General features: G+C 53.4%; 2 protein-coding genes across 2 annotated transcripts in view; one reads left to right on the top strand and one right to left on the bottom strand.

Annotated features, from left to right (window-relative positions):
- The window catches only part of CDH23 (cadherin related 23), a 431052-nt gene that overhangs the window by 357507 nt on the left and 49538 nt on the right, over positions 1-24007 (top strand). Inside the window, exon 38 of the mRNA XM_077125003.1 lies at positions 447-674. Within this exon, the coding sequence (XP_076981118.1) occupies positions 447-674 (228 nt within the window). The remainder of the gene's footprint in view (positions 1-446; positions 675-24007) is intronic.
- VSIR (V-set immunoregulatory receptor) overlaps positions 213-24007 on the bottom strand; it is a 33532-nt gene continuing 9737 nt past the window's right edge. Inside the window, exons 2-7 of the mRNA XM_077125005.1 lie at positions 21473-21901; positions 20630-20686; positions 15016-15123; positions 12116-12143; positions 10535-10731; positions 213-10322 (exon numbers count right to left, since the gene is read on the bottom strand). Coding sequence (XP_076981120.1) covers positions 10285-10322; positions 10535-10731; positions 12116-12143; positions 15016-15123; positions 20630-20686; positions 21473-21901 — 857 coding nt within the window. The 3' untranslated portion in view covers positions 213-10284. The remainder of the gene's footprint in view (positions 10323-10534; positions 10732-12115; positions 12144-15015; positions 15124-20629; positions 20687-21472; positions 21902-24007) is intronic.

Genomic DNA, 24007 nt, shown 5'->3' with positions numbered 1-24007 from the left:
CCACTCCAGGAGAATTTTTGCTCTGGCATTGCTGGATATCATGCCAGGTTAGACAGTCATCAAGGCAGTTTGGCACAGGGGTTTAGAGTCCAGCTCAAATCCTGGCTCTGTCTCGGACTAACTGTGTGGACATGTACAGATTCCTTCCCTGTCCCCGCCCCCCGCCCCTAGTTTTCTTATCTGAAAATGGGGATAACCCCAACACCTAACTCCTAGGGTTGTAGAGAAGATTCAGTGAATTAACACAGGACCCAACACATACTAGGTGCTCACAAAATGTTTGCCACCATCATCTCCATCTTCACTGTCATTGCTCCGGAGTAGACAAGGCAAGTAGACAAGCTTCTTGGAGATCTAGGTGAAGCATTGGGCTCCCCAAAGCAGACACTAGGCTTTTCCCCAAAGGCCTGGAATCCAGAATGACCGTTTTCCTGCTCTCCTCCCAGAACGTGGGCGGGGGTACCACAGTGGTCCAGGTGAGGGCCACCGACCGTGACATCGGGATCAACAGCGTCCTGTCCTACTACATCACGGAAGGCAACAAGGACATGACCTTCCGCATGGACCGCATCAGCGGCGAGATCGCCACGCGCCCCGCCCCACCAGACCGCGAGCGCCAGAGCTTCTACCACCTGGTGGTCACCGTGGAGGACGAGGGCACCCCCACCCTGTCGGTGAGTGATGGGGTGGCAGCCAGGAGGGAGAGGGGGAGCGAGGGGCAGCTCTACCTTCTGCGAAAAGGGGGAGCAAGATGGGTGGAAATGGAATTCCACGTCGTGGGTGCTTCCTTGAACACTCTTTTATCGTGTATTTAGTCCATCAGCCCACAGTATTTATGGAGTGCCAGTTGTGTGCAAAGCCAGAGTGCAGTTTCTCCTGCATCTGCTGTCATTCAGAGCTTCTATTTAGTCTTCTTTGCTCTCGCAGAGCAGCGCTATGGAATGGTACGGGCTGAGCAAGTGGGAGCTCAAGTCCAGCCTGCGCTCCACTAACCAAGCTGTGCAGCAATTTGTTGCCTTGTGGGAAATAAGGAAAGGCACCCTCTGACCCCCTTCCCCTAAATAATGTTGGTGGGACACGTTGTGGCGCCACGTCAGTGTGGGAAGGGACTTGGTGGGTCCCATGATCCAGTCTGATGTCTGTATGAGCATGACCACTGCTCAAGCCAGTGCTCAAGGTTAGCAAGTTCAGAGAAGGAGCCGGGGGTCTAAGGGGCTGGGTGGTGAGACTGTCTGAGGAATTGTGGGCTGGGGTGGGAGGTGAATGGAGAGGGGGAGTAGTTTGCAAGTTGAAAGTGGGAAATTTGGAGTCAGAAGCACTGAGCCCCCGGTCACCTGGCTACACGATCACGAACAAGTCCGAACCTGCCAGAATATCGGTTTTGTCATCTGTGAAAGAGAAATAATAATATCCACATCATAGTTGTTATCTGGGGAATCGAATTAGATCATGTCTATGGAAATATTTAGTAAATGACGAGGAGAAGGAGAAGGAGGCTTGTATCAACTAAATATGACTTGAATAATGCAGTGTGACAAACAAAACAAAACTCAGAGGCATAAGACCACCTTTTTTTTTTTTTTTTTTTTTGACTCCAGTTCTATATGCTGGCCACTTAAACCTGGCTTAGCCAGGCAGTTCTTCTGGTTTCAGCTGGGTTCCCCCATCAGGTGTGAATGGGCAGCTGTGTGACAGCTGCGTGACTATGTTTCTGGGGGTTGGCTGGCTGGCAGCTGGGTTATAGGGGCAACCAGGCCACATACCTCTCCTTCCCCAGCAGGTTAGGCCATGCTTGTTCTCATGGCAGCTGGAAAGGGTCCTAGGAGAGAGAAGCACAAACATGCAAGGCCTCTTGGGGCCCAGGCTTGGAACTGGCACCAGGTCATTTGTGCCACATTCCATTGGTCAAAGCAAGTTACATTGCCAGCCCAGATTTAAAACATGGGGAAATGGACTCTGCCTTCTGTTTCAGCACTTTAAAGGTATCAGGCCACTGCCTTCTGGCCTCCATGGTTTCCACTGAGATATTCAACTATAAATGGCTTATATGTTTTGAGTCACTTCTCTCTTGCTGCTATAAAGAGTCTCTCTTCATCTTTGGCTTTCGTCAGTTTGATTATAATGTGTCTCAGTGTGGCTCTCTTTAAGGATCTCCTTATCCTTCTTGGAGTTTGTTGAACTTCTTGCTTGTGTAGAGTCATGTCCTTTATATCAAATTTGGGACTTTTTTGACCACTATTTCTTCAAAGGTTCTCTCTGCTGCTTTCTAGTACTCCTCCCCTTTTAGGACTCCTATTATGCATATGTTGGTAAGCTTAACGTTATCCCACAAGACTCGTAGGCTCTGAAAGCTTAGGATTTTCTCGGGTTGTTTTGTTTTGTCTTTTCTGAGGATACATCCTGCCCTGAGCATGTGCATAACTTTTTTGGTTCCTTATGTATGTGGTAGGTTTTCAAAGCCCCAATTCTCAAAAGCAAACAAACAACAAAAAACCCTCAATCCCTGGTTTTTCTCCCAGGCTTTAGGAGTGTCTGTTATGTAACCCAACTGTTATTTTATGCCCCAGGTGGCAATGACCTGTTCATTTGACTTTCATTGTTTTCAAAGACTCATGTAGTTACTCCACTCTGATCAAGTTCCAAGTTAGGCAAAACAAAGGGAAGTCCCCTGCAGCAGTCTTTCAGGAAAAACCCAGTCAGGTCAAAACAGACAAACACAGCTCCTTGGGAACAAGGTCCATTCTGCTCTCTCCAGAACCAAGTACCCACACCTAGAATGCAGGCTGCCATCTTCAAGATTTCCGCCACAATCCGGGAGGAGAGTCAAGGTTAGGCCAAAGTAAAATGCCAGAAGCATCTCCTACCCTATTTCAGTGACCTTTCTCCTGGCTGAGTGACTGCTTCGTTCCTGTAAACATTTGACTATCTTCCAGGAGTTCCAAGAAGGTTGATTATGGCAGATTTTTGCCAAGATTTTCTTTATTTGTAGGGAGGTCCCTACATTTCTGTGTTCCTGACATCACCCTCTAACCTCTGCCTTTTGGGAAAAGGAGTTGCAAAGTCACATTACGAAGAGTGTGGATATAGGAAGAGGTGAAGAATAGGGGCTATTTCTGCAATAAGTCTACCCTGTGACGATCACCATTAGGGACCCCAGTTGTAAATGAGGCTCAGCTCTGCCCCTTTCCCACTCAGATGTCCCTGAAAGGCCCCCCTCTCTTTCGGCATCTGCACTGTGGGGTGTGAGGACAGGGCAGGCGGGGCTGGGCTCTTTATCTGGCAGTATCTCCAGGAAGAGTGGTTGAAATGGGCCAATCCCAGGAAACCTGCTGCCATATTGTGAGGAGCCTAGGAAATGGGGCTGGCTCTGAGAACCACCCTGTGCATCCTTAGTTCCATCACTGGTCACAACTGGTCTCCTCAGCCATTCACACCCAGTGGGCCAAATAGAAGAGGCCCATTTACAGGACAAAAGATTGGGGAATAGTGTCATTTATTGTTTTGACATAACCCCTCCTCAACTGTACCTAGCTTCCCAGTGGTCAGGTAGAGATACTTTCAGCTGCAAATATCAGAAACTTAACTATGGGGTTATAAATAAATGAGAATGTTTTTTTTCATATAAAAAAATTCTAGAGAGAATTAATGAATGTTGGTTTCAAGCTCAGTGATGTGAGGGCTAAACTTTCTTGGCCTTGCCCTCCTGGTTGCAAAGTGGCTGCTATATCTCCAGCTATCATGTCAACATTCAAAGCAAGAAGATGGCAAAAGCACATCTTTCACCAGCCACATCTGCCCTATTATCAGGAAAGCAAAAGTTTTCCCAAAACCACCCTCCAGCGTTGTGCTCATGTCTCATGGACCCCACGTGGGTCACAGGGGTGCCGTAGCTTCAAGAGAGGCTGGAAAAATGAGGGATAGGAATGTCATAATTGGCTTATTTCTTGGGGCTAGATGTACCACTGCCCTATACAAGAGCAGGGCTCTGTTAGTGAGGAAGAGGTAGGAAATAGAATTTGGGTGGACAACTGATAACATTTGCCACACTGCTCTTTCCCACCTCAACCCAGGCTAATGACACCCTTACCCCCGAGTCAATCCCACCCCTATTAGTTCTAATTGTGGTAAAACGTACATAACATAAAAATCATCTTCACTATTTTGAGTGGACAATTCTGTGACATTAAGTACCTTGACACATCTCTTTCACCACTAAGTATTTCCAGACCATTTTCATCACCCCAAACCAAAACTCATACTCATTTAGCAATAATTCCCCATTGCCCCTTCCTTCCACCCCTAGTAAGCACACTTCTGCTTTCTTTCTCTACAGATTTGCTTATTCTATTTATTTAATAAAAGAGAAATCATGTAACTTATATTTTATACCCTGAGGCTCAGAGGCAAGATCTGGCTTCCTTTTGGTCCACAGAAGAAGTGAGAATTGAAGAAATGGGAAATCATCCTTGCCCCATTCAACCACTCAGAATGGTAGGATCACGGCCCAAGCAGTCCCTGCAGAATGTGGGACAAGCGCCCACAGACAGTTTCCATCTCTCCGCAAGACCCTCTGCAGAGACCATGCCACCCTCAGAGGGCTCCCCGAGTACCTCCTCCCACACTGGTCCCTGACATTCTGACCCTCCTTGGAAGTAGCTCTCAGCCTGTGCAGGATTCCCAGTGAGAGTGTGGGAGGTTGGGGCGGGGGGCGGGCAAGAAATGCAGTCTCCCCTTCTCTACCTAAAACGATCACCCAGTGATGGAGTACCATCGCCGCCCCCCAGTCCTCAGAAGACACCCTCAGGATGAGTAGACTCAGGATGGAGCTCCTTAGGCCATCATGCATGTGGCCTCCTGGCTGAGTCAGATCCCAGCTTTCTCCAGACCATGATATAGATGAACAGCAATAGGCACCAACTGGAGAAAAATCTTAAGTTAAAAAGAATCTGTTCCTTTTCTTTCTTCTTCTTTTTTTGATTCTTTAACTTAGGAAAAAGATCTCCATTATTTGATATTTGCAGGGGGCATCTCAGTGAAGAACTGCAGTGATACCTGCAGTATAATTTGAGAACCTAGCACTAGGGCATATTTGTTCATTCGTTCACTCATTCATCATTCATTCATTCATTCAGCACTGACTACATGCGAGGCCCTATACAAGCAGCTAGGAAGTCAGAAAAAGCACCAGGACCACAGAGCCAGGAGTTTTCTGGAGGAGGCATCATTTGCATCCATATCTTAAAGGATGAGGATCTCTAACAAGGAACCCCTGAATTCATCTACCCAGAGCCTCCCAAAAGCCAGGAGAAATCCTACATCCCAGCTCCCACATCTCTCCTTTTCTTGCTAGACCCACCTCCCCCCCGTTTCCTGAGAGACGGACATTCCTGCAAACAATCCAGGCGGCTCCACCCAACTGTCAGCCCTGTGTCACCCAGGGCTCAGAACAGCTGTGCTGCAAGGGTCACCAGGCCAGCCCCAGGCCCATCTCACAATGCTGCACCACCCAGCCAGGGGAAGTAATTGGGCAGCCTCGGCCCCTGGCTAGCTTCCGGCCACAGGCAGCCAGGCTTGAGGGAGGGGTCTCAGTAGCTGCCGTAGAAGGCCCTATGAGAGGAAGGGCTGGGCCCAGAGAGAAAGGCCGGAAGGCAACTGGGAGGTCAGGGCTGAGCCCCAGCCTCAGATGGCAGCGTTGGGAAGGGAGGGACGGCAGCCTCCCTGCCACACGAATCACAGTCAGCAGGCTCTTCAATCCCAAATGACAAGCCCTGGCTTCTCAGGCAGGTGGGACCTGGTGAAATCACCTGTCCAGGCAGGAGAACAGAAGATCTCCTGCTGCTCCCTTCTCATACAAGAGTAGCAGTAGCAACCGCACGATAGTCTGTAAAGTGGGACACTGCTCTTGGCAATTCACCAGTCTTTAGGGCAGCGGGCTTCTCCATTTATTAAACTGAACCCCACTGTTGCTTGTGAAGCTCACTTACCCTGGCTCAAGCTCTGGAAGCCCCAGTCTGGCCCTTTCCCTGTGCTGCAGACAAGTAGACCTTCTCTGGCCCAAGATGAATATATCCAGACCATCCCCTTAGCTGTGCCTCTTGAGAGACGTTCTGTAGCTGACTGATCAAATGCTGCAAATATAACTGACTCAGTTGTTCCAAGCTCCCCAGGGCTGTGCCCAGTGGGCAGCTGAGAGCTTCTGCCTTCCCCATCCTCTTCTGGTCCCTGAGAGCCTCCCCTGCTATAGGAAAGAGGGGTGCATGGGCCACTGTATCCACTGGGAGTCCTATGGCTTCAGGGTCGCCAGCAGAAAAGGGATGGCAAGAGCTTCTGTGGAAGGAGCCTACCTACCACATTAGAAACAAGGTCTTCTGGATCTACTGGAAGGCCCAGAAACAGGGCAGGCAGGGCATAAAGTATTTGTAGTGTCAAGTTGAGTGGAGCCATGGGCTTGTGGATGCAGGTTCATCTCCCAGAGCCCTGGAATGTACAATCAGCAGGTCCAGGATGAGGGCCAAGGCAGGCTGTGGCCTCCAAGGCCATTTGATTCAGCACTGGCCCAGAGAGCAGGAGACCCAGACGTCAGCTCCAGCTGCACCACTCACATAGGCCTTTTGGGATCTCAATTTCCTCATATTAAATGGGGGCAATAAAACCTCCCATGGTTTGCTGGGTGTGACCAAACATGAAAATGTTTTTGGAAAGTTCAGAACATGTTAATGAAAAGATGTGGCACACATACTTCCACTTTCCTGTTCTGTGCCCAAGGAAAACATTGCTACCCCATCTCAGCACTTTCTCACTGAGCCATTTTGATACTTCAGAATCACTCTCAGTACATATTCCAGGAAGCCATACTAATAGAGCAGAGTTACTAAACAAAATGAAACCTCTGTTCCACTGGCCTGCAACAAGCTCAGAGCATTACTGCTGTTGAGGAGATGCCGATAGGCCCAGACGAAGCTGCAAGGCATTAAGAGCTGCTGGAGGGTCAGAGGAGGCCCTGACACTCGTGAGTTTTCTAGAGAACAGAACCCCGGCATCCTGACTTAGCCCATTCCCCAGTGATGTGGCTACGTGCCAGCTACCAGCTCTGCAACCAGGTCCACGTGCCAGGCAGTGATTGGGTCCGGCCCTCCTAGAACTCATCAAATGGTTAGGAAAACAAGGCATCCATGATAGGAAAGAGAAGAGTGAGTGCCCAGGGAATGTGCCAGCTCTTCGGTGCTCGCTGTGGGCTGGGGCACACACTCAGCTGGACTCATCCTCAAGAAGCCTTTGTAGCCATCATCCTAACTGCCAACCCCAGGTCCTCTTTCTGCCCATTGTGGGCCCCTGGGCAAATCTTACCTTTGCCCCCAGCACAGTAAGGCCAGACCTGAGTGCTCCAGCTGACAGCTAGGGGGGCGCCTTCCCTGGGACAGGACTACTATACCCAAGTTGGGGGAGGGAGGCAAGATCTCTGCAGCCCTCAGCCCCACCCTCTCCTCCCAAGTCCCCCACCACAGAGCACTCCCTAAAGAAAGGGATGCCACCACCCCACCCCCACTCCACACCCTGAGCTGCTGTCTGTGTTGGGGCGCCCTAGCTGGGCAGAGGTGAGGGCAGCCCCAGGGCTGGCCTTTCGTGGATGTCAGCAGCTGGGCAATGTAGCCCCAGTTCCTGAATTCTCTCCTAATGATGAATTCGTTCCTAAGAGCACAGGTTTCCCTCTCAGGGACTCATACAGGGCCAGGAATCCAGCAGTCCAGCTCCCCACACTCGTGGCCCAGCCCCCCCACTCAGCAGCAGCGAACTTCATCAGGGCCGCCTCCCTCTCCAGCCTCCATGTTCTCCTGGGACGAGGAAGCACCACGTTCCAGCTCCCCCTTACTCTGCTCCATTCCCCCCAATCCCCACCCCAGTCCACAGGGGCTGAGCCAGGGCCCATAGGGAGCCACCGGGGCTGACATCCCGTGAGGTGCCCATCCCTGGCGAGAGCCCAGAGGGCTGCCGCCATGCCACCCCTGCTCTGCCCAGCAGCAGCAGGAAGGATCCCTGGGTGGCCGCGGGCAGCAAGGAAGGGGGTGGGATGAAGATGGAGCCTGGAACTCAGAGGGAATTTCACTGGAAACAGGAAAACACCAAGTTAAGATGCATTCACTTATAAGGGTCCAGAGAACACAGAGCAAAGCCGTGCAGGAGGAAGCTTGGAGGAAATGCTAACCGAGGGGCCTCCTCCCTGCACGGAGCAGCAGCAGCCAGGCCTGGGAGCCTGCAGCCAAGTTCTTAGAAGCTGCGTCTGCCTTGAGGTCAGCAGCTGAGGGCTGGAGTCAGGGCAGCCTCCCTGAGGGGCAAAGAGAACTTTATCTCAGCTGGAAGTCAGGGAGTCTACTCTTTTGGTTTGTCCTTTGACTTCAGGGAGAGCCCTGCCCTGCCAAGGAGCAGGTGTCCTCCTCCCCATCCCTGCCCCATGGGCCCCCAAGGGCCCTGAGAACAGCACCCTGTTTCTCTGGCATGTGGTACTGAGAATCACTGTGATAGATGGAATAGGAGACTCCTAGGGACAAGGAGGAGCCAGGACTTTGGTCCCCTCGTGAAGCCGGTGCTCAGCCTCTCCTCAAGGCCTCTGACCCCACACTCAGTGCCCCACCCTCCCCCAGGCTTAGCGAAAAAGCTCAGATAGGCCCGTGCCCTTGGGCACAAGAGTGGGCTTGGAAGCAAGACCGCACGTCCAGGTCCTTTCCCCTGGTTCCAGCTGCAGGCCTGGCTGGCTCACTGCTGCCAGAACCTAGCACTGCTCCCACTTTTCCTGGAGGTAAGTGGGGGGCCTCCCCCTGCCTTCTGGGCCTTTGCCCTGGCTGGCAGTCCTGGTACCGGGTTCAACTCAGTAGAGCCAGTGTAGGCTGCTGGGAGTCGAATGCCTGGAGAGAAGCTAGTCCTTCAGCAGTCCTCACCTCCTTCCCTGCTGGAGGGGGATTTGCCCAACTCAGACCCGCCACTCCCACTCTCGGACACCACCTTCCCTCTGTCCACCCCAGGGTGTGTAGAGACGCCCCACTCCTCACCCATGCTTTAAATCCTTCAATCGCAATTCCACAAAGGACTCTTTTTGTACACAAGTATAAAAACAAATCCAGGTCATGCCCGGAAGCAGGAGATGGGGGCAGAGACCACAGCAGGAGCAACCCTTCTGTGCGCATGGCGCGCTGTTCCCCTCCCCCCCGACCAGGGTGAGGTGAGCCCTTGGCATGGACTGCATGGGAGAGAGGACTGAAGGCTCGGGGACCAGAAGCAAGGGGCACACGGCCCTTTCCCCAAGCCGCAGGCACTTTGGCAGCAGAGCGGGGATGGGAACCCAGTTCGTACAATCCATTGCTAGAGTCACTATGTATCCCGTTTGTACTGCTTGTCCTGTGTCACCTTTAATTACACCCCTTTTCACATTTCAAAGTGTCCCAGTTTAGCCAGGACCTTATGTGGTCCCCTTTCTGTTGACCACGCTGACTAGTGGACCTGGGGGATGGGGTGGCGGGGGCGGGGGGGGGGGGTGGAACCCCTCTCCACTCACTTTCCCACTCACCCCAATCTGCAGTGGGTGGTGCAACCTCCGGCCTGACCTGTGATTGCCCAAGACGCCGGTTGGCTCACAGTGACCGCAGGGCCCCAGCACTGCTTCCTGCGTTGGGTCCTCTGGCAACTGAATGCTGGGAACCAGAATGCAGACAGTGGGAGCCCCAGATTTGTTTAACCTGTTGACAGCCCCTTCGGAGAGGTCATTGATATAAGGCAGCTGGGGCAGGCTCCATTGGCCAGTGGGCAGGTAGACCCAGCCCCAGGGCCCCTGTGAGTGTAGAGAGTGAGTCTTACAGATGAGCAGCCTGGGAGAGCTGGTCGACCAGTGGGGAGGACCCTCTTCACAACTTGTCCTATGTCTGATGCCTGGGAGAGGTGACAGTGGGGGGTTTGCCCAGTTTCCATCTTGTCCCGTCTATGCTACCAGCTCCCAGGGCTCATGTCTGGGGGAGAAAGGCTGCTGCAAAGCCGGAAATTCTGGGTTCTTCTTTGGACATAGGTCACTTGGCATCTGTGGCTGGTGAATTTCAAGTCCTTGGGGTGGGATTCCAGCACCTCAACATCCTTGGGCTGAAGGCTGAGTGATCCAGTACCTTCTCCCTTCTCCCAGGTAGCATCCAGAGGGGTCTGGGCATCAGGGCTCTGAGCTCAGAGCACTGGGGAGAAAACCACTGGCTCAAGTGCGCCCTGCCCCAGGCCCAGCCATGGCTGCCCGGGTAGCCCCCAGCTGATCTAGACGGTTTCAAAGTTTGGGGAGTCAGGGACTGGGTCTGAAAAAGAAAAGAGAAGCCGAATGAATGGGGAGCTCCTCTGTCTGGCACCTCTCCAACCCCACACCGTGAAGCTCAAGATCTCCCTGGGGCGGGTAGGGAGTGAGGGCCGCCCTGCAGGCACGCCCCACAGGCAGCTGGCCTGGGAGGACGCACCCAGGCCATGGGGAGCTGAGATCATGGTGCTGGGGTAGGGGTGAGGGAGTGCTCACCCAGGGATGGGAAGAAAACATCTCCGGGACCTGGAGGAGACAGGGGCGTGCCAGGCTCAGAGAGCAGGTGACGTCCAGACTCGGAGGGTAGCCGCTGTGCCATGTAGGACAGGGGGGTCCTGGGCTTGGCCTCTGTCACCCCCTGAGAAGGTGAAGAGGCCTCAAAGCCAGGGTTTTCGATTCCATGAGTGTTGTTGCTGCCAAGAATCAGAATTGCTGGTCATCTGTGCTGCCTGGGGCATGGCATCTGCCCCCCTGCCTCCCCCATCCTCCCCACTCCCTCTCTCCACCTGTTCCCTCAACTGCCTCCCCAGCCCCAGGCCTCGGCAGCTTCCACCAGCAGGAAGGGAAGCTCCAGGCCCAGGGAGAGAAAGCCCACCATGCTCTCCGCACCGCCCTGAGCTGAGGGAGTCAGGGCAGCCATCAGAACTGACCCCAGCTCTGCCCTGTGGTCTGACTAGCAGCCCTGGGCCCGGCCAGGAAGCCCAGGGTCAGAGGCTCTTCCGGGACACCAGCCTCGGGAACCTGGGGACAAGTTTCCCTGTGGTCGGCAGAGTTAATGGCATTAGGATTGGACATCCCAAAGCGCGTCTTGAGCTGATGTGAGAAGTTCCCTTCTCTTCCCTGATGGAAATGGGACAACCTCTGAAGACCCTCCGACTCTGGGTTCTAGCAGAACTACTTCTTCTGACCTGTCCTGAAATGTATCCCTTTCCAACACCCAGAGGGGCCTGGTGTTGTAGGTCCTGGGGCCAAGTGCCCTGAGCCAGGCTGTGTGCCCGCTATGTGCCCAGAGAGCAGGAACTCCCACATCCCCTGCCCTCACCCCGATGTGTGCTGACCGCTCTGGGCTGCATCAGCCTCTGCCCCTGTGACCTGCCCTAGCCAGGCGGTTTTCTTTTTGATGTGCCCTGGTGGGAGAACCCCAACTCCAGGTGTGGCCACACCAGCCCTGCTGGTCCCCTTTGCATGCCATTTCTTTTTCTTTTTTTTTTTAATTCTTATTAATAAAACCAGTCAACATACAATATGAACATTCTTTTTTCCTTTGCCTGTTATTTCAGTATCTGTCCCAGCCAGCTGCTTCCTCCCCTATCCGCACCTGGCCCGGGCTGACCCTGAGGCCCAAAGGTGGGTGCATGGCCTGTCCAACAGCACCAGAGCACAGCCTGTTGGGTGGGGAGCCAGAGAGAGAACAACAGCCCAGCCAGATGTGTAGGCCTCAGTGGCAGATGGTAGGAGTTCCTCTAACCAGCTGTGGTGGGCAGGTAAACAGAGACCCTCCTGCACAGAAATATCCCCCCCACCCCCTGCTTCCAGCAGCTGGGACAGGGCACTAGGCAGGAAGCCGGATTGGCAGAGTCCCTGTTCTGAACCCCTCGTCTGGGATTGAGAAGCATACTGGCAAAGGGGGGTGGGGGGCAAGTCAGTCTGTCCTGGCCAAAAGTTACCCCACCCCTCCTTCCTCATTAACTCCCATCACAGCCAAAGGTCCCAGAGAAGCAAGAAGTGGGAGCCCCCAGGAGTCGGGGTGGGGGCAGATGCGCAAAGTTTCCTTGGGGCGGTCTCTGCGGGCCTTACCTGTCCATCCGCACCAGCTCCTGGGCCCCTAGAGACAGACAAACGGAGGAGTCAGTTACAGAAGGGAAGGCTGCCCCAGACAGCATCCCTGCCCCCCAGGCAGGGCCCAGCTTAGCCCTGGATTCCAGTCCTGTTCACACAGGAGGCCCGAGCAGTGTCTGCATGTTTATCCAGCAGGCGGGGCCTCCGTGAGTGAACGCTTTTGACCATTAGTAAGTGAAACTCAGCCTGCATCTTGCAAGTGTGATATCTGCCTCCAGGAAACTAATGGCAACCAAAGCTTTCTCCTACAGCTTGATTTAGGCAGAGTTCAACCTTTGGGATTTAAGTGTAAGGCCTGGCTCCTGACTGTCCTAATTGTTGTTTCCTGTTTGGACGTTGGCCATGTTCTGGTGTTTAGCCATGATTTACCGTGCAGGAGTGTTGCAAGGTCAGTTCCTAATTAGAGGGTTTCTGGTTCTCTCTGTCCCATCCTCCACCTTGCCAAATAGAGTGACTTTAGAAGGGCAGGAGGTGACATCTCTCAAAGAGAACTTTAGGGGGTCATACCACCCACTTTCTGCTCCTCAACCAAGTTGCTGCACCGTTGCCCAACTCTTGGGTTCCCTGCCCCCCAAACTGGCCACTGACTAGGATGCAATGGCCCCAACTTCCGTCTTTCTCGCAGCTCCCTGTGTACTCCAACAGATCCTTCTCATTTCACGGGGCGTTATTGCATTCTGACTGCTATGGGGAAACAGAGGGTGGAGGAGGGGCACGACGAAAGGACAAACGTGGGGAAGTTGCACAAGGCCCCGCAGTCTCTGCGGGGAGAACCCTGGCTCCCCAACTCATGCGGCGCCCCCCATGCCTCATGCCGTCCGCTCCACCACCCTTTGGGGTGAGGACTGTTCGTCCCATTTTATAGCTGCAGAGACTGAGTCTCAATCTGAACTGGAAAGGAGCCCAGAGCCATTGGCCCGCCCAGCACGTGGCCTTCCTGGAGGCTCACGACCCTTCCGCTTCTTTTCTTTTTGGCCTCAGAAGTGTTTTTATTAGAAGATAAAGTATCGACCAATTCCGGTTACTGCAAATGTTCCATCCGGGGATGAGGTGCTCTTACGGGGCTGCCCACCATCGGAGCCTGGCTTATTTAGGGTTTCAGAGGATGTGCTAGGTGAGGGCCCCAGCCTCCCATCAGACCCTCTGTTCCCACTGGCTCCCTCTTTAGGGCTCCTTCATCAGTCTCTCAGACCCTTTAACCTTCCTGGGACGGACAAGGACCCTTCCAGGAGCCAGCACTTAGACTGAAGTTGTCGCAGTGTGTGGAGGAAAAGGGACCTGAGGTCTGACCCAGGCATCCCCCGGACACATCCCTGCAGCCTCCCTCAGCCTCTTCCGAAGCTCCATCCGTCCCGGAACCCTGACTGGCCTCCAGCCTGGGACCGGCTGCTGGGGACCCATGGGGAGGGCTGTGAGGCACAATGGCTGGAGCACACACACACACACACACACACACACACACACACACACCCCACCCTGGAGTTGTTTGTTTCCCCAGTTCCTGACCCCTGTAGTTCCCGGGACACTGGCGACATGTGATCTGGAGTAAGGGGGACAGTAAGCACCTCTTATCTGGAAGTCAACGAGCCTGCTGAGTGCCATCTCCCCACTCACCTTCCTCACCTCCATAGCGATGGGAAGGTGACCGGGACTCTGGGTCAGCCTTCCCCCTTGCTGAGCTCCTGGGCTCCTCTCTTTGTTCCAGCCCCTTTACCTGGGCTATTCCTGCAGGTGGGCTGCAGTGGGCTTTGTAGAGGAATATGAGTATCCTGAGAGTAAGGGGAAGGTGGGCATGGCCCCGGGACAGGGAGGGATGTTGAGTTGCTACAAACCAGCAAAGCATGGGTCGGAAGAGAGACCAGGTGTGACACGTGGTGGCAGAGCCATCCTCCCCATCGCTTTCTGTAGCCAGGCTGAGGGGCAGAGCCCGGGGCAGGGGTGCAAGGCCAAGGGTGAGGACTCCTGCTCTGAGAACACAGGTGTGGGGGCAGGGGCAGGGCAAGGGACACTGTCGCCTGCGGAGGAGGGTGGAAGGTGGTTGTGCCTGGGGCTTGAAGTCTGGCTCCACCACATGCTGTGCAGGTCCTAGGCAAATAAATTACTTCACCTCTCTGTGCCTCAGTTTGCTCGCCTGCAAAATGAGGGCAACAGTAGCACCAAACTCTTGGAGCTAAAGTTAGGAATAAGTGAGAGAATGTGTGTAACAAGCCTGATATATTCCATCTGTCAGGGGTTGGTGGGCGTGACGATTCAGTCGTGCTGAGAAGGTTTATTTTATGGTGGCATGGTATTCCCTGGAAAGAGCATGAGTTGATAGCACTGAGTTTGAGTCCCAGCTCTGCCACTTACTAAGTAACGTAACATTTGATTAGTTATTTTAACCCTGCTGATCTTAGGTTTCTTGCCTGTAAAAGAAAAGGGTTGAACTAAACTATCTGTAAGATCCTCGAAAGCTCTGATATTCCAAAGGCCACTTTTGTCTCAATGATTGCTATGCTAATTATAAAACAAGCCCATTAAAGCAGGTCCCCAAAGAATCGCAGAGAGGTAGCAATTTTACATATCCATTCAGACCTCTTCAGATGATTTTTCATCCACTCAACAGATATTTGTCAAGTGCCATATCGTGACTGCCTGGGAGCCACAAGAGCTGGTGGGTGACCAGGCAACAGAAACGGTGTGCCTGGGTCCCCTCCTCACCTGCCTGCTAGCCCGGCTCCTTGCAGGGGCTGTACCAGCTCACATCGCTAGGCCAGAGGAACTAAGCCTGCCTTTCGCCTTGGCTAATCCCCACAGGCCGACCAGGGGGCCGCGGCAGCCCCCCCGCCCCCCACCCCCCAGGCGGGCAGGGCACTCACGGTGGTTGGAGGCCGCCTGCCTCTGCTTGTAGACCAGGAGTAGGATGAGTGGCAGACAGAGGATGCCCACGAGGCAGGCGCCCGTGGCCAGGGCCGCAGCCGTGATGTCTGGAAGGGCAAACAGGCAGAGGTGAGCCCCCGTTCCCACTCCAGAGGGTAAACCAAGGCCCAGGGAGGGAAGGACATGCAGCGGCAGGGACCCCCTTTTCCCAGGGCCCGCAGCCAGACCCTCAGCAACGCACACGCTCCAGCTCCTCTGGCTGGGATGCAAGGAAGGTCTGGGCACCCCCGTCAGAGCCCCGTGCCTCCTCCCCAGGTGGGCCCAGAGCACCCAGAAACTAGGCTCAGCGCCTAGAGCGAAGGTGGCTCCAGGGAAAAGAAAGAACTGAGTGCTTGTCCCAACCCCCAGGGGCACAGGCTGTTTCCTGAGAGGACAGTGGACCCTTCGCAGAGCCCAGGCTGCAGAGTTCAAGGTCAGAAAGAGCCCTGAACCACTGCTGGGTGGGGTGTCTGGAAGCCCCACCTCTTGCTCTCATGTCCGTAAGTCCTGGAAGAAAAATCCAAATGTCATACCTATATGATATTTTTTTTTTATATATGATATTTTTTAATTGTAAGCTTTTTGAATTACAAAAATATGTTCCAGTTAAAATTTTTTTTTCAAGTCTCCTCCTCTACCCTCTACCCAGGGTCTCTCCCAAGAGGTAGTCACCGTCAGGGGTGCCTTACGTATCTCTCTAGATGTGCTCTGGGCGTCTACAGATTATATCGGATCATGCAACAACTGTGTTTTCCAGCTGGCATAGCTTGGTCATCTCTCCAGGGTGGCACAGAGCGCACCCTCGCTCTGCTCAGCCTCACCGGGCCTCATCACGATGCCAATCCAAAATGTATTGACGCAGTCGCCTCTCAGTGGGCACCTGGGTTGCTTCCCTTTCCAAAGGTAACTAACAATGTAGCATTGAACATTTTGCGTGTGCATCTTGTCTCGCTTTTGCAAACACCTCTGCCTAAATTCCTGGCAGGGAAAGTGCTGAGCCAAAGAGTATGTGCGTTTCTTTTAGACTATTGCCAAATCGCCCTCCAAAAGGACCGCACTGCTTCACAGTCCCCTCCGCAGCACGGGTAAGCTTGATTTATTTCAGTCCATCTGCTGACTCCAGGAGTTTAGCTGGGAACAGACAAGACCTCGCAACCACAACCAGCGTAGAACATTTCCTTCCCAATTTCAGCTCCTCCCTCTGCCAGAAGACAGGCTGGGAGACTTTGTCACCGTGTCCGCTTCTCGTTGGAGAGCTTTGGGAGTTGGAAGGGATGTGGTCTAAGTGTTGCCTTTTATGGGGGGAATAAAGCCTGTTTTTATTTTATTGTGTTGCTAAACAACTTGGCGGTGCAAACAAAGCTTTCGGGGGGGGGGGGTTGTTCACACCGCAGAACAGAACAAACTGTTTTTCGAGAACTGTAGAAGTACCCACCGTAGAAGTACCCGCTGGTGCAAAAAGAGTTGCTGTGCTAATTATAAAGCAAGTTCATCCCTACATGAGAGCAGGTTCCCCACAGATCTCAGCGAGGCTGCATTTTGACGTGGAATATTGAAAGTAAATACAAAATATAATTCAGACACTTCGTATTTCTAAACCCCATCAAAGGACCTTTCTGTGGGTATTATCTGAGAAGCCAGGTGCAAAGTGATCTCTTCTAATCATCAAAGCAGGTCTCCTCTGGACTGTTACTAAGCAACATTCTTTGATGTTCATCAGGTGTTCACTAATTCTGGCTCCCCGTCTGCTGTGGAGGGGCCTGGCCAGAGCTCCTTGCCTGACTCTCCTCCTCTCTGCAGCCACTTTAGAGGAGCAGGGCTTGCTTTCACTTAGTCTGAGTTCTCCTTACACCTGAGCTGAGAGTTGAGGCTGAGGACAGCTCTTACGGGCCCAACTGCCTTCTGTAGCTGTGGGTTCCTCTGCAAATCCAGCCTCCCAGCAGCTCCTGCCCGCCCCCCAAGTGTGGCCAGTGCATGGGCTCCCACCACTGGAGAGGGGCAAGCCGGGTGGTCATCAGAGCTAAGCTTGTCTGGGGACGGTGATCAGCACAGCAGAGGCGGCTGTCAGACCAGCACTGAGGAGTGTGCCAGCCTGCACACATCGGGGCGAGTCGGGAAGGCCCGTCTCACTGCTGAGTGGGTTTCTGCCGGGGCCTGCAGGTACCCCGTGGGGATACGTGGAGGGGCAAGTTTGACTGCTGAGGGTTGGCTGCCTGGTTCCCTGGGGCGGGGCTAGATGAAAGCCGACCGCACATCCTGCTGTGTTAAGGGGCACAGGGTGTGCATGGAGGGATGGGCTCCCTGGGCTCAGTGCAAAACCACAGCCCCTTGACAATGCAGGGGCTGTTCAGGCACCAACTTCCCCAGTTGAGCGCCCCTCCTGTCCCCGCCCCCTCCCTCAGGCAGACTTGGACTCTCATTATTTCACAGACCAGCATGTCTCCCACTTCCTAACGGTAGCCTTAGGAGACTTGGGTTTGGGCTAAAACTAGAAAGGAAAAACACAATTTCCTGGCTAGCGGCCCTGCTCACTGAACAGGTTCCAAAGCTGCTGAGGGGTGCCAGTCTCAGAGCGACAGGGCATGGGGGATTTTCCCAAGGTGAGTGGCAGTGGAGAGTGACCCCTAGCAGCAGACCCTGGGGCCTACGAAGCCTGGTGACATAGGTTGCAGGGCAAGTGTTTCTAAAATCATTAGAGAACAAATGTCCACTGCCTGCTGCCATCTGCTTGCCATCCTACTTGACACAGGGGGATGAGTCAACTTGGAAAGCAGGGCCTGTCTCCTGCGTCTGAGTGTAATGCTAGCCAGCATTTACACAGTACTTTGTGCCAGGCATCATTCTTAGCATTTTAGTACTTCATTTCTGCTTCATAACAGTCCCGGAAATTAGGCACTATTATAATTGTCATCTCTATTTTACACACTGGGAAACAACACACTGAGAAGTTTAGTAACTTGGCTGACGGCAGGGCCTGTTCTCTTAACCACTTTGCTGCACTGCCTTTTACTAGAGTGGACTCTGGTTGCAAATGTACTTATTTTGTTTTTGTTTTTTGTTTTCCTTCATGTGCAGGCACGGGGAAACAAACCCGGGTCTCCCGCACAGCAGGCGAGAAGTCTGCCGCTGAGCCACCGTTGCCCTTAATTTGTTGTTTAATCAGTTGCCGGCATTCTAAAATCAAGAGAGTCCACATAAAATCTAAATTTATGACTTTGCTTGTGGCTCTGATACTCTTGGGTGGCAGTCAGAGTTGGCTTTACAGGCTGGTTGCAGCGTGCTCACCGCAGTCTCCACCCTTCCCTGTTGTCTTCCTCACTAGGGTCCAGGCACGGGAGCATCTGCATTCAGAGGACACTGATCACCTTCCTGTTAGAAGGAAAGGACGCACTTGCTCCCATTTCTCAGTGGAGAAATGGTACCCCAGAGAATGGAAGTGCTATCTAAACAGACCCCCACCCAACCTGGAAGTTACAGTCGATTTCTTCCCATCTGGGACCACACTTGCCTTGATGCTGAGACTCTAACACAGCTCTAGAGTTCAGACTCAGGCTTTCTAAACCAAGAGCTTGTGAGGGGACTCCAGAGGTCACTGAATCCATACCCCTGCCCTCAACAGCTAGGACAGAAGAAACATGTCCTTTTGGCCTTCCAGTAGCCAGTTCATACTGGACAGAGTGAGGGGTCATGACCATCCCGTGAAATGGAGAGGAATGAAAATGTCAAAACCCAGCAGAGGAAAGCTGACCCTCTCTTGAAAGTTGAGTTTAAGGTTTCTGCCTCACTCTGGGGCTCTTTTCCTTACTCCAGGGATTACACAGGTGATCTCTTTCTAGCAACTCCTTCTCTGGGGTTCTAGATCAAGAATAAATTATCCAAATCTCTGCTTGCTTTCCATTTAGCACCTGGTTTCTCTAGCATCATCTCCTCTAGCACCTCTCATCTCTGTCCCCAAGACTTAAACCATATAATTAATTTTCAGAAAGTTGGTGTTAACAGCCAGGAAGGCAGCCAGGTGCTCCGGCAGAATTTGCAAACTTGGAAGCAGGCACCCTGGGATCTCCTCTTGGCGTCGCTTCTACTGTCTGAACCTCAGTTTTCCCATCTATGAAATGGGGCCAGTGGCAGTGGTAGCTGTCTCTAAGAGCCCTGCAGCCACAGCTAATGGAGGAAGGAGCGGTGAGGGGATTGTTCAGAGTGGAAAAAGCAAGGGGAAGTGAGCACTGTGCGTCCCACAGGTATGAGTCAACCTATCCATGTGTGCGCGTGCGTGGTCTGGAGACTGCAGTGTGGGAAGGAGGGCGCTCGCGGCCCCACCCTTATCAGGGAGCTGCTGCGGAGGAAGTGAGGACAGCAGCCGCTTGGTGCCAGGGGAGACACGTGAACACTGGTGTGTGTAGGGAGAGGGGCTGAACCAAGGCGAGTCTTAGTTCCATGTGAATCTGGCTCAGGCCAAAATGTGCGTTCTAATTTTGCGCCTGACTGGTCTGTTTGTTGGTTAGGGGGGTTAAAAAAAAAAAAGAGTAGATTGAATAAAAGTCACTGTGGGGCTTTGAGTTGGGGCTTGCTGGGGGCTGCAGCTTTGCTGTTCCCCTGTTCCTGGCTTAGGTCTTTGTGCAGGTTCTCCTGCAGGGCAGGATGCAGTTTTGGATGTTTTATTTCCAGGGCCCGTGTTTTATTACGCACACTGGATGCGTAATAAATACTGGGTGGATAGAAAGTTATGGAAGCCAAGCCTCTCTCTGCTCAGGAGAGATGTCTCCCTCTTGCCTGCTGTCAACATGCTGCCGGGCATCCTTGTCTATGCTCTGAGAGCCTGGGGACCCCTTAGAGTCATGCCTTCTCTCATAGGGGGATTCTCTGGGCAAACACCCCTGAATGTCCAGTCTCCTTTTCTGGGCTGGGAAGAAGGTGAAGTAAGCAGGCCTGAAGCTCAATCTCAGCTGTGCTTCTTCTTGCTGTCTGTGTGAACGTGAGCAAGTTAGGGCACCTCGCTGGGCCTCAGTTTCTACATATGCAAGGTGGTGAGAATGATGCCAACTTCAGAGGGTTCTGATAAGAATTCACTGAGATAATAACAGTCAAAAGGACCTAGCACAGTGCCTGGCACATAGTAGAAGCTCCAGGAAAGTTAGTTCTATTCTCCTTCCAGAACCTCCCCCTGTGCCCTAAGCCAAGAGGATACCCCCACAACCCTTCAACCTTCCCATTTTGCAGAGGGCTGGTTGTTGGGGTAGGGCTCACTGAAAACAGGCTCAGCAGCCTGTGGCATCAGTACCTGCTGTGGGGCACTTCCCCTAGCCAAAGGTTACCGCCAGGGTACAGCCCACCAGGGACTGTCTGGGGAGGGGTCTCACCCCTTGCCCCTTCCAGGAGTGCATTCCCACAGTCTGAAGGCTGTGGAACATGGATCAGATGAAGAAGGGAACAAAAGCGGTTGTCATAGCAAAGGAGCCATGATGAGGGTAGGGTCGGTGGCTTAGGTGATAAGATCAGAGTTCACACTGGAGTGAGCCTAAGATGAAGACAGAAAAGAACAGACAACCAAGAAGAGGCAAGGAGGCAGTCCCTTACTTTCACTCTCTTGGGGGGAGGCTGGATACGCGATGCATTTGGATGGTGCTTCTTTGCCTGTGGAAGCAAAGAAGAGAAGGGTCACTACGTGGATGACAGGCCCAGAGGCCAGGGAAGCTTGTCCAGGCCAGCATGTCCCTTCCATCACAGGCACTCATGCCAGCACCCACTTGGCCCAACTGGAACTTGTGCAGGTACACATACACATGCCAAACCACACACACTTGCACACATACACACAAACTGGCACATTCTTGCCACACACCCAGACATGCCCTGCCTGTCCCCCAAGGGACAGGCATGCTGCCCCCAAGGCTGTTAGGACACCTGCCAGCACCCACTCCTCTAGTCAGTCCATCAGCCCTTGCGCTTTCCCCTAAGGAGATGCATGCACAAGAATACACTGGGGCACCCGCACCCAGGTCACGTATCCCTTGCACTGTTGCACACACTTGCCATGCCATGGTGTGGTCATCAGCGCCATACCCCCAGCCCAGGTGTGAACACCCTCTGGCCTTAAAGTCCTGCTGTCACAAACAGAGCCATGTCTGCCCTCCCTCCCCATCACACCCAGGTAACCACAGACACTTCTGCACAGCTCCACACTCCGCGGCCACAGACAGCCCCACAGAGGCCCCTCCGGGGCCTCACAAATGCTTCCCTGATGTCACACCGTCACGTACACAGCATCACACACCTCCAGCCGCACGGTCAAACAAGCCCACTCTCTTGGTGTCACAGCCACACAGCCATCCCTGCCCCCCAGGTCCACTGGCCGTCCCCGCCATCCCATCCCCTGCGTTCCCAGCTGCCCTGTGCACACGTCGGCCCTCAGGCCCTCACCTGGCTGCACCTGCAGCTCCACGGTGCCGTGGACGCTGTGCTCCATGTGGTGGTGCCTGATCTCCAACACCAGGCAGCAGTAGAGGCCGCCGTCAAGCAGCGTCAGGTTGCGCATAGTGATGGAGAAGTTGCCGTGGTGGTCGGAGGCCGACTCGAGCCCACGGCTGTGGGCCAGGTCCTGGCTGGTGTTGGTGGCCGGGTGGCCCCCGTGGTGCAGGCGCAGGTCCTGGAAGGTGAGGTTGCGGATGGGCCGGCGCTCCGAGCAGGCCTGCAGCTCGCTCCACGTGCTGCGGTACCACGTCTTGTAGAAGGTCACATCGTGCCCTTTAGCCACAGGGCCCAAGAGCCTGCAGGTGAGGGTAACGTCCTGCCCCTCGGGACACACGTACAGGGAGTACGGCGTGGCGACCTTGAAGGCTGCCACCAGACCTGTTCAGAGAGACGAAAGGTCTGTCACCGACCCGGCCAGCGCCACTCTGGGTGTCCCCCTGAGCTGGAGAGGACCTTGTCCAGGGCTCCAGACATGGGGGTTCTAGGGCCCCGTCCAGCCACTCCCCAACTGCAGGCGCTGGGCAAGTCACCTGACCTCCCTGAGGAGGTCCTTAACTTCTCCTTCTGTACAAGAAACTTACCCGGCCTCCATCCCAGGATGTGGGGGGAGGCACCTGGGGAGCTTGGCCAGCTGGGGGGACAGGGGAGCTCGACAAGGGGTAGAGACTCAAGGCAGGCGACAGGCCTCGCTGGACTCAGCCCGGGAGTGAAAGTGTGTGGCTCTAGCTCCACCCTGGCACTGCCCAGCCCCCTGCCCAGCTCTGTGGGTAGAAGGCAGGCCGGGGAGCAAAAGGGCCATTTGGGAACTTCCCTCTGTGTCCTCCATCACCCTTCTGGGGACCCTTGGCACTTTTTGCCCCTTCCTGCCACTGAGGCTGGACGTGCCTTCCAAGTTCCTCATCAGGGAACGCTGACGGAACACGAGTGCAAGGCTGGGCCAGGTGCCCAGTCTCAGCTGGAGGCGACGCGTGTGGCCTCTCAGTGACAGCTCAGTCTAGCGGGGAGGAGAAGCCTGCAACCTGAGGAGGGAGTCCTGTAATCTAAAGGGGAAGCCCGGGAGTGCTCAGAGGAGGGGAAACAGTCTTCCCTTGGATCTGGGGGACTTCCGAGGAGGGAGGGACTTTGGGCTTGATAGGCCAAGAGGATTTCAGCAGTAGAGAAGGCGCCCTGGGCAAGAGGGGGGATAGCAGAAAACCAAGGGTCCGAGGGATGGGTCGGACAGGGAACGCACGAAAGGTCACCTCATCCATGCACCTGCCTCCCACCCAGTCTTCCCAGGAATATTTTCTAGTTATTTTTATTTTTTCAATAAGAAAATGAAGCCATCCCCTGCTCCTCTTTCCTACCTTAGTCCCCTAGCAGTTAATCACAAAAGCGTTGGCCTTTGAAAAAAGAATCCTGGTTTTCAAAGAGTGGAGTCCTGGTCTACCTAGCTGTATGAGCCTCAGTTACCTCATCTGTCCAACAAAAAAACTATTAGTTATATGACGGGGTTGCTGAGAGAGCTGAAAGAGAAAAGATGAGAGCATGAGCTGTGAGCTCTAATGCCCTGTGCAGACTTACGGAGGATAGCTACGATTAGCGGATGTTATTATCTTTACTTTACTTGGCTCTTATAGGCAGGCAGGGAAGGAGGGTTTGGAATATATATAGAATCCACTGGAGTCTGACTCCTGTGAATCACTTGGACTCTGAGGCTCAGACTCTCCACTGCTTAACAGAAATGAAAATATCTACCTGGCGGAGTTGAGGCAAAGATGAGTAGCGCTTTACAGGAAGTGCTCTGCAAGCACCTCGCTTGCACCTGGTGCTTGATGCATTGGAGCTAAAGGGCTGTGCAATTGCTTGTAGCAATTAAAGAAACATTTCCTAGGAGCGAAAAGCAGTTCTTCTACACATTGGAAAGGAGAAGCCAGCTTCAAATTCTTTCCTAGTAAGGTGTAAATGACTGATAACAAGCTTGTGATACAATCCTGAAGTGCCTGCATGTTTAAAGGAGGGTGTCAGGAAGCAGCAAAGCCTGGCTCCAAAGACTGTCTGCAGTGGTGGAGTTTCAGCCCTCGGCTAGGAGGGAAGACAGACAGACTCCCGAGCCTCCCTTTCACTTCACCCACATGGAAGGGGAGCCTTGTCTAGGAGCCCCAGATTTTTGGAAACCATTGCTATGTTGGACACAGATTTCAAAACTTCTTTGGCAAGATGCTGGTCTTTTTTCAGCAGAAACAGAGTCCCATAAAGGGGTTTGCCTGAAGTTCCAAGGGTATGAACTCAGCACCTGGAGTAGAAGCAGGATCTAATTCGAACTATAATAATAAGAAATAGTATCTATCATATTATGTGCCATGATAAGAGCTTTATAGAAATATCTAACAGCCCTGATATAATACATGCTATTTTTATTTCCATTTCACTGATAAGTGAACTGGGGCCCAGAGAGGCTAAGTAACTCACCGATGATCATACAGTAAGTGCTAGAGTCAGAAT

This window comes from Tamandua tetradactyla, chromosome 13, assembly GCF_023851605.1.
Source record: "Tamandua tetradactyla isolate mTamTet1 chromosome 13, mTamTet1.pri, whole genome shotgun sequence".
In the NCBI taxonomy this organism is placed as follows: Eukaryota; Metazoa; Chordata; class Mammalia; order Pilosa; family Myrmecophagidae; genus Tamandua; species Tamandua tetradactyla.
The sequence above is the reverse complement of the archived record's forward strand: the minus strand, read 5'-3'. Positions and strand labels throughout refer to the sequence as shown.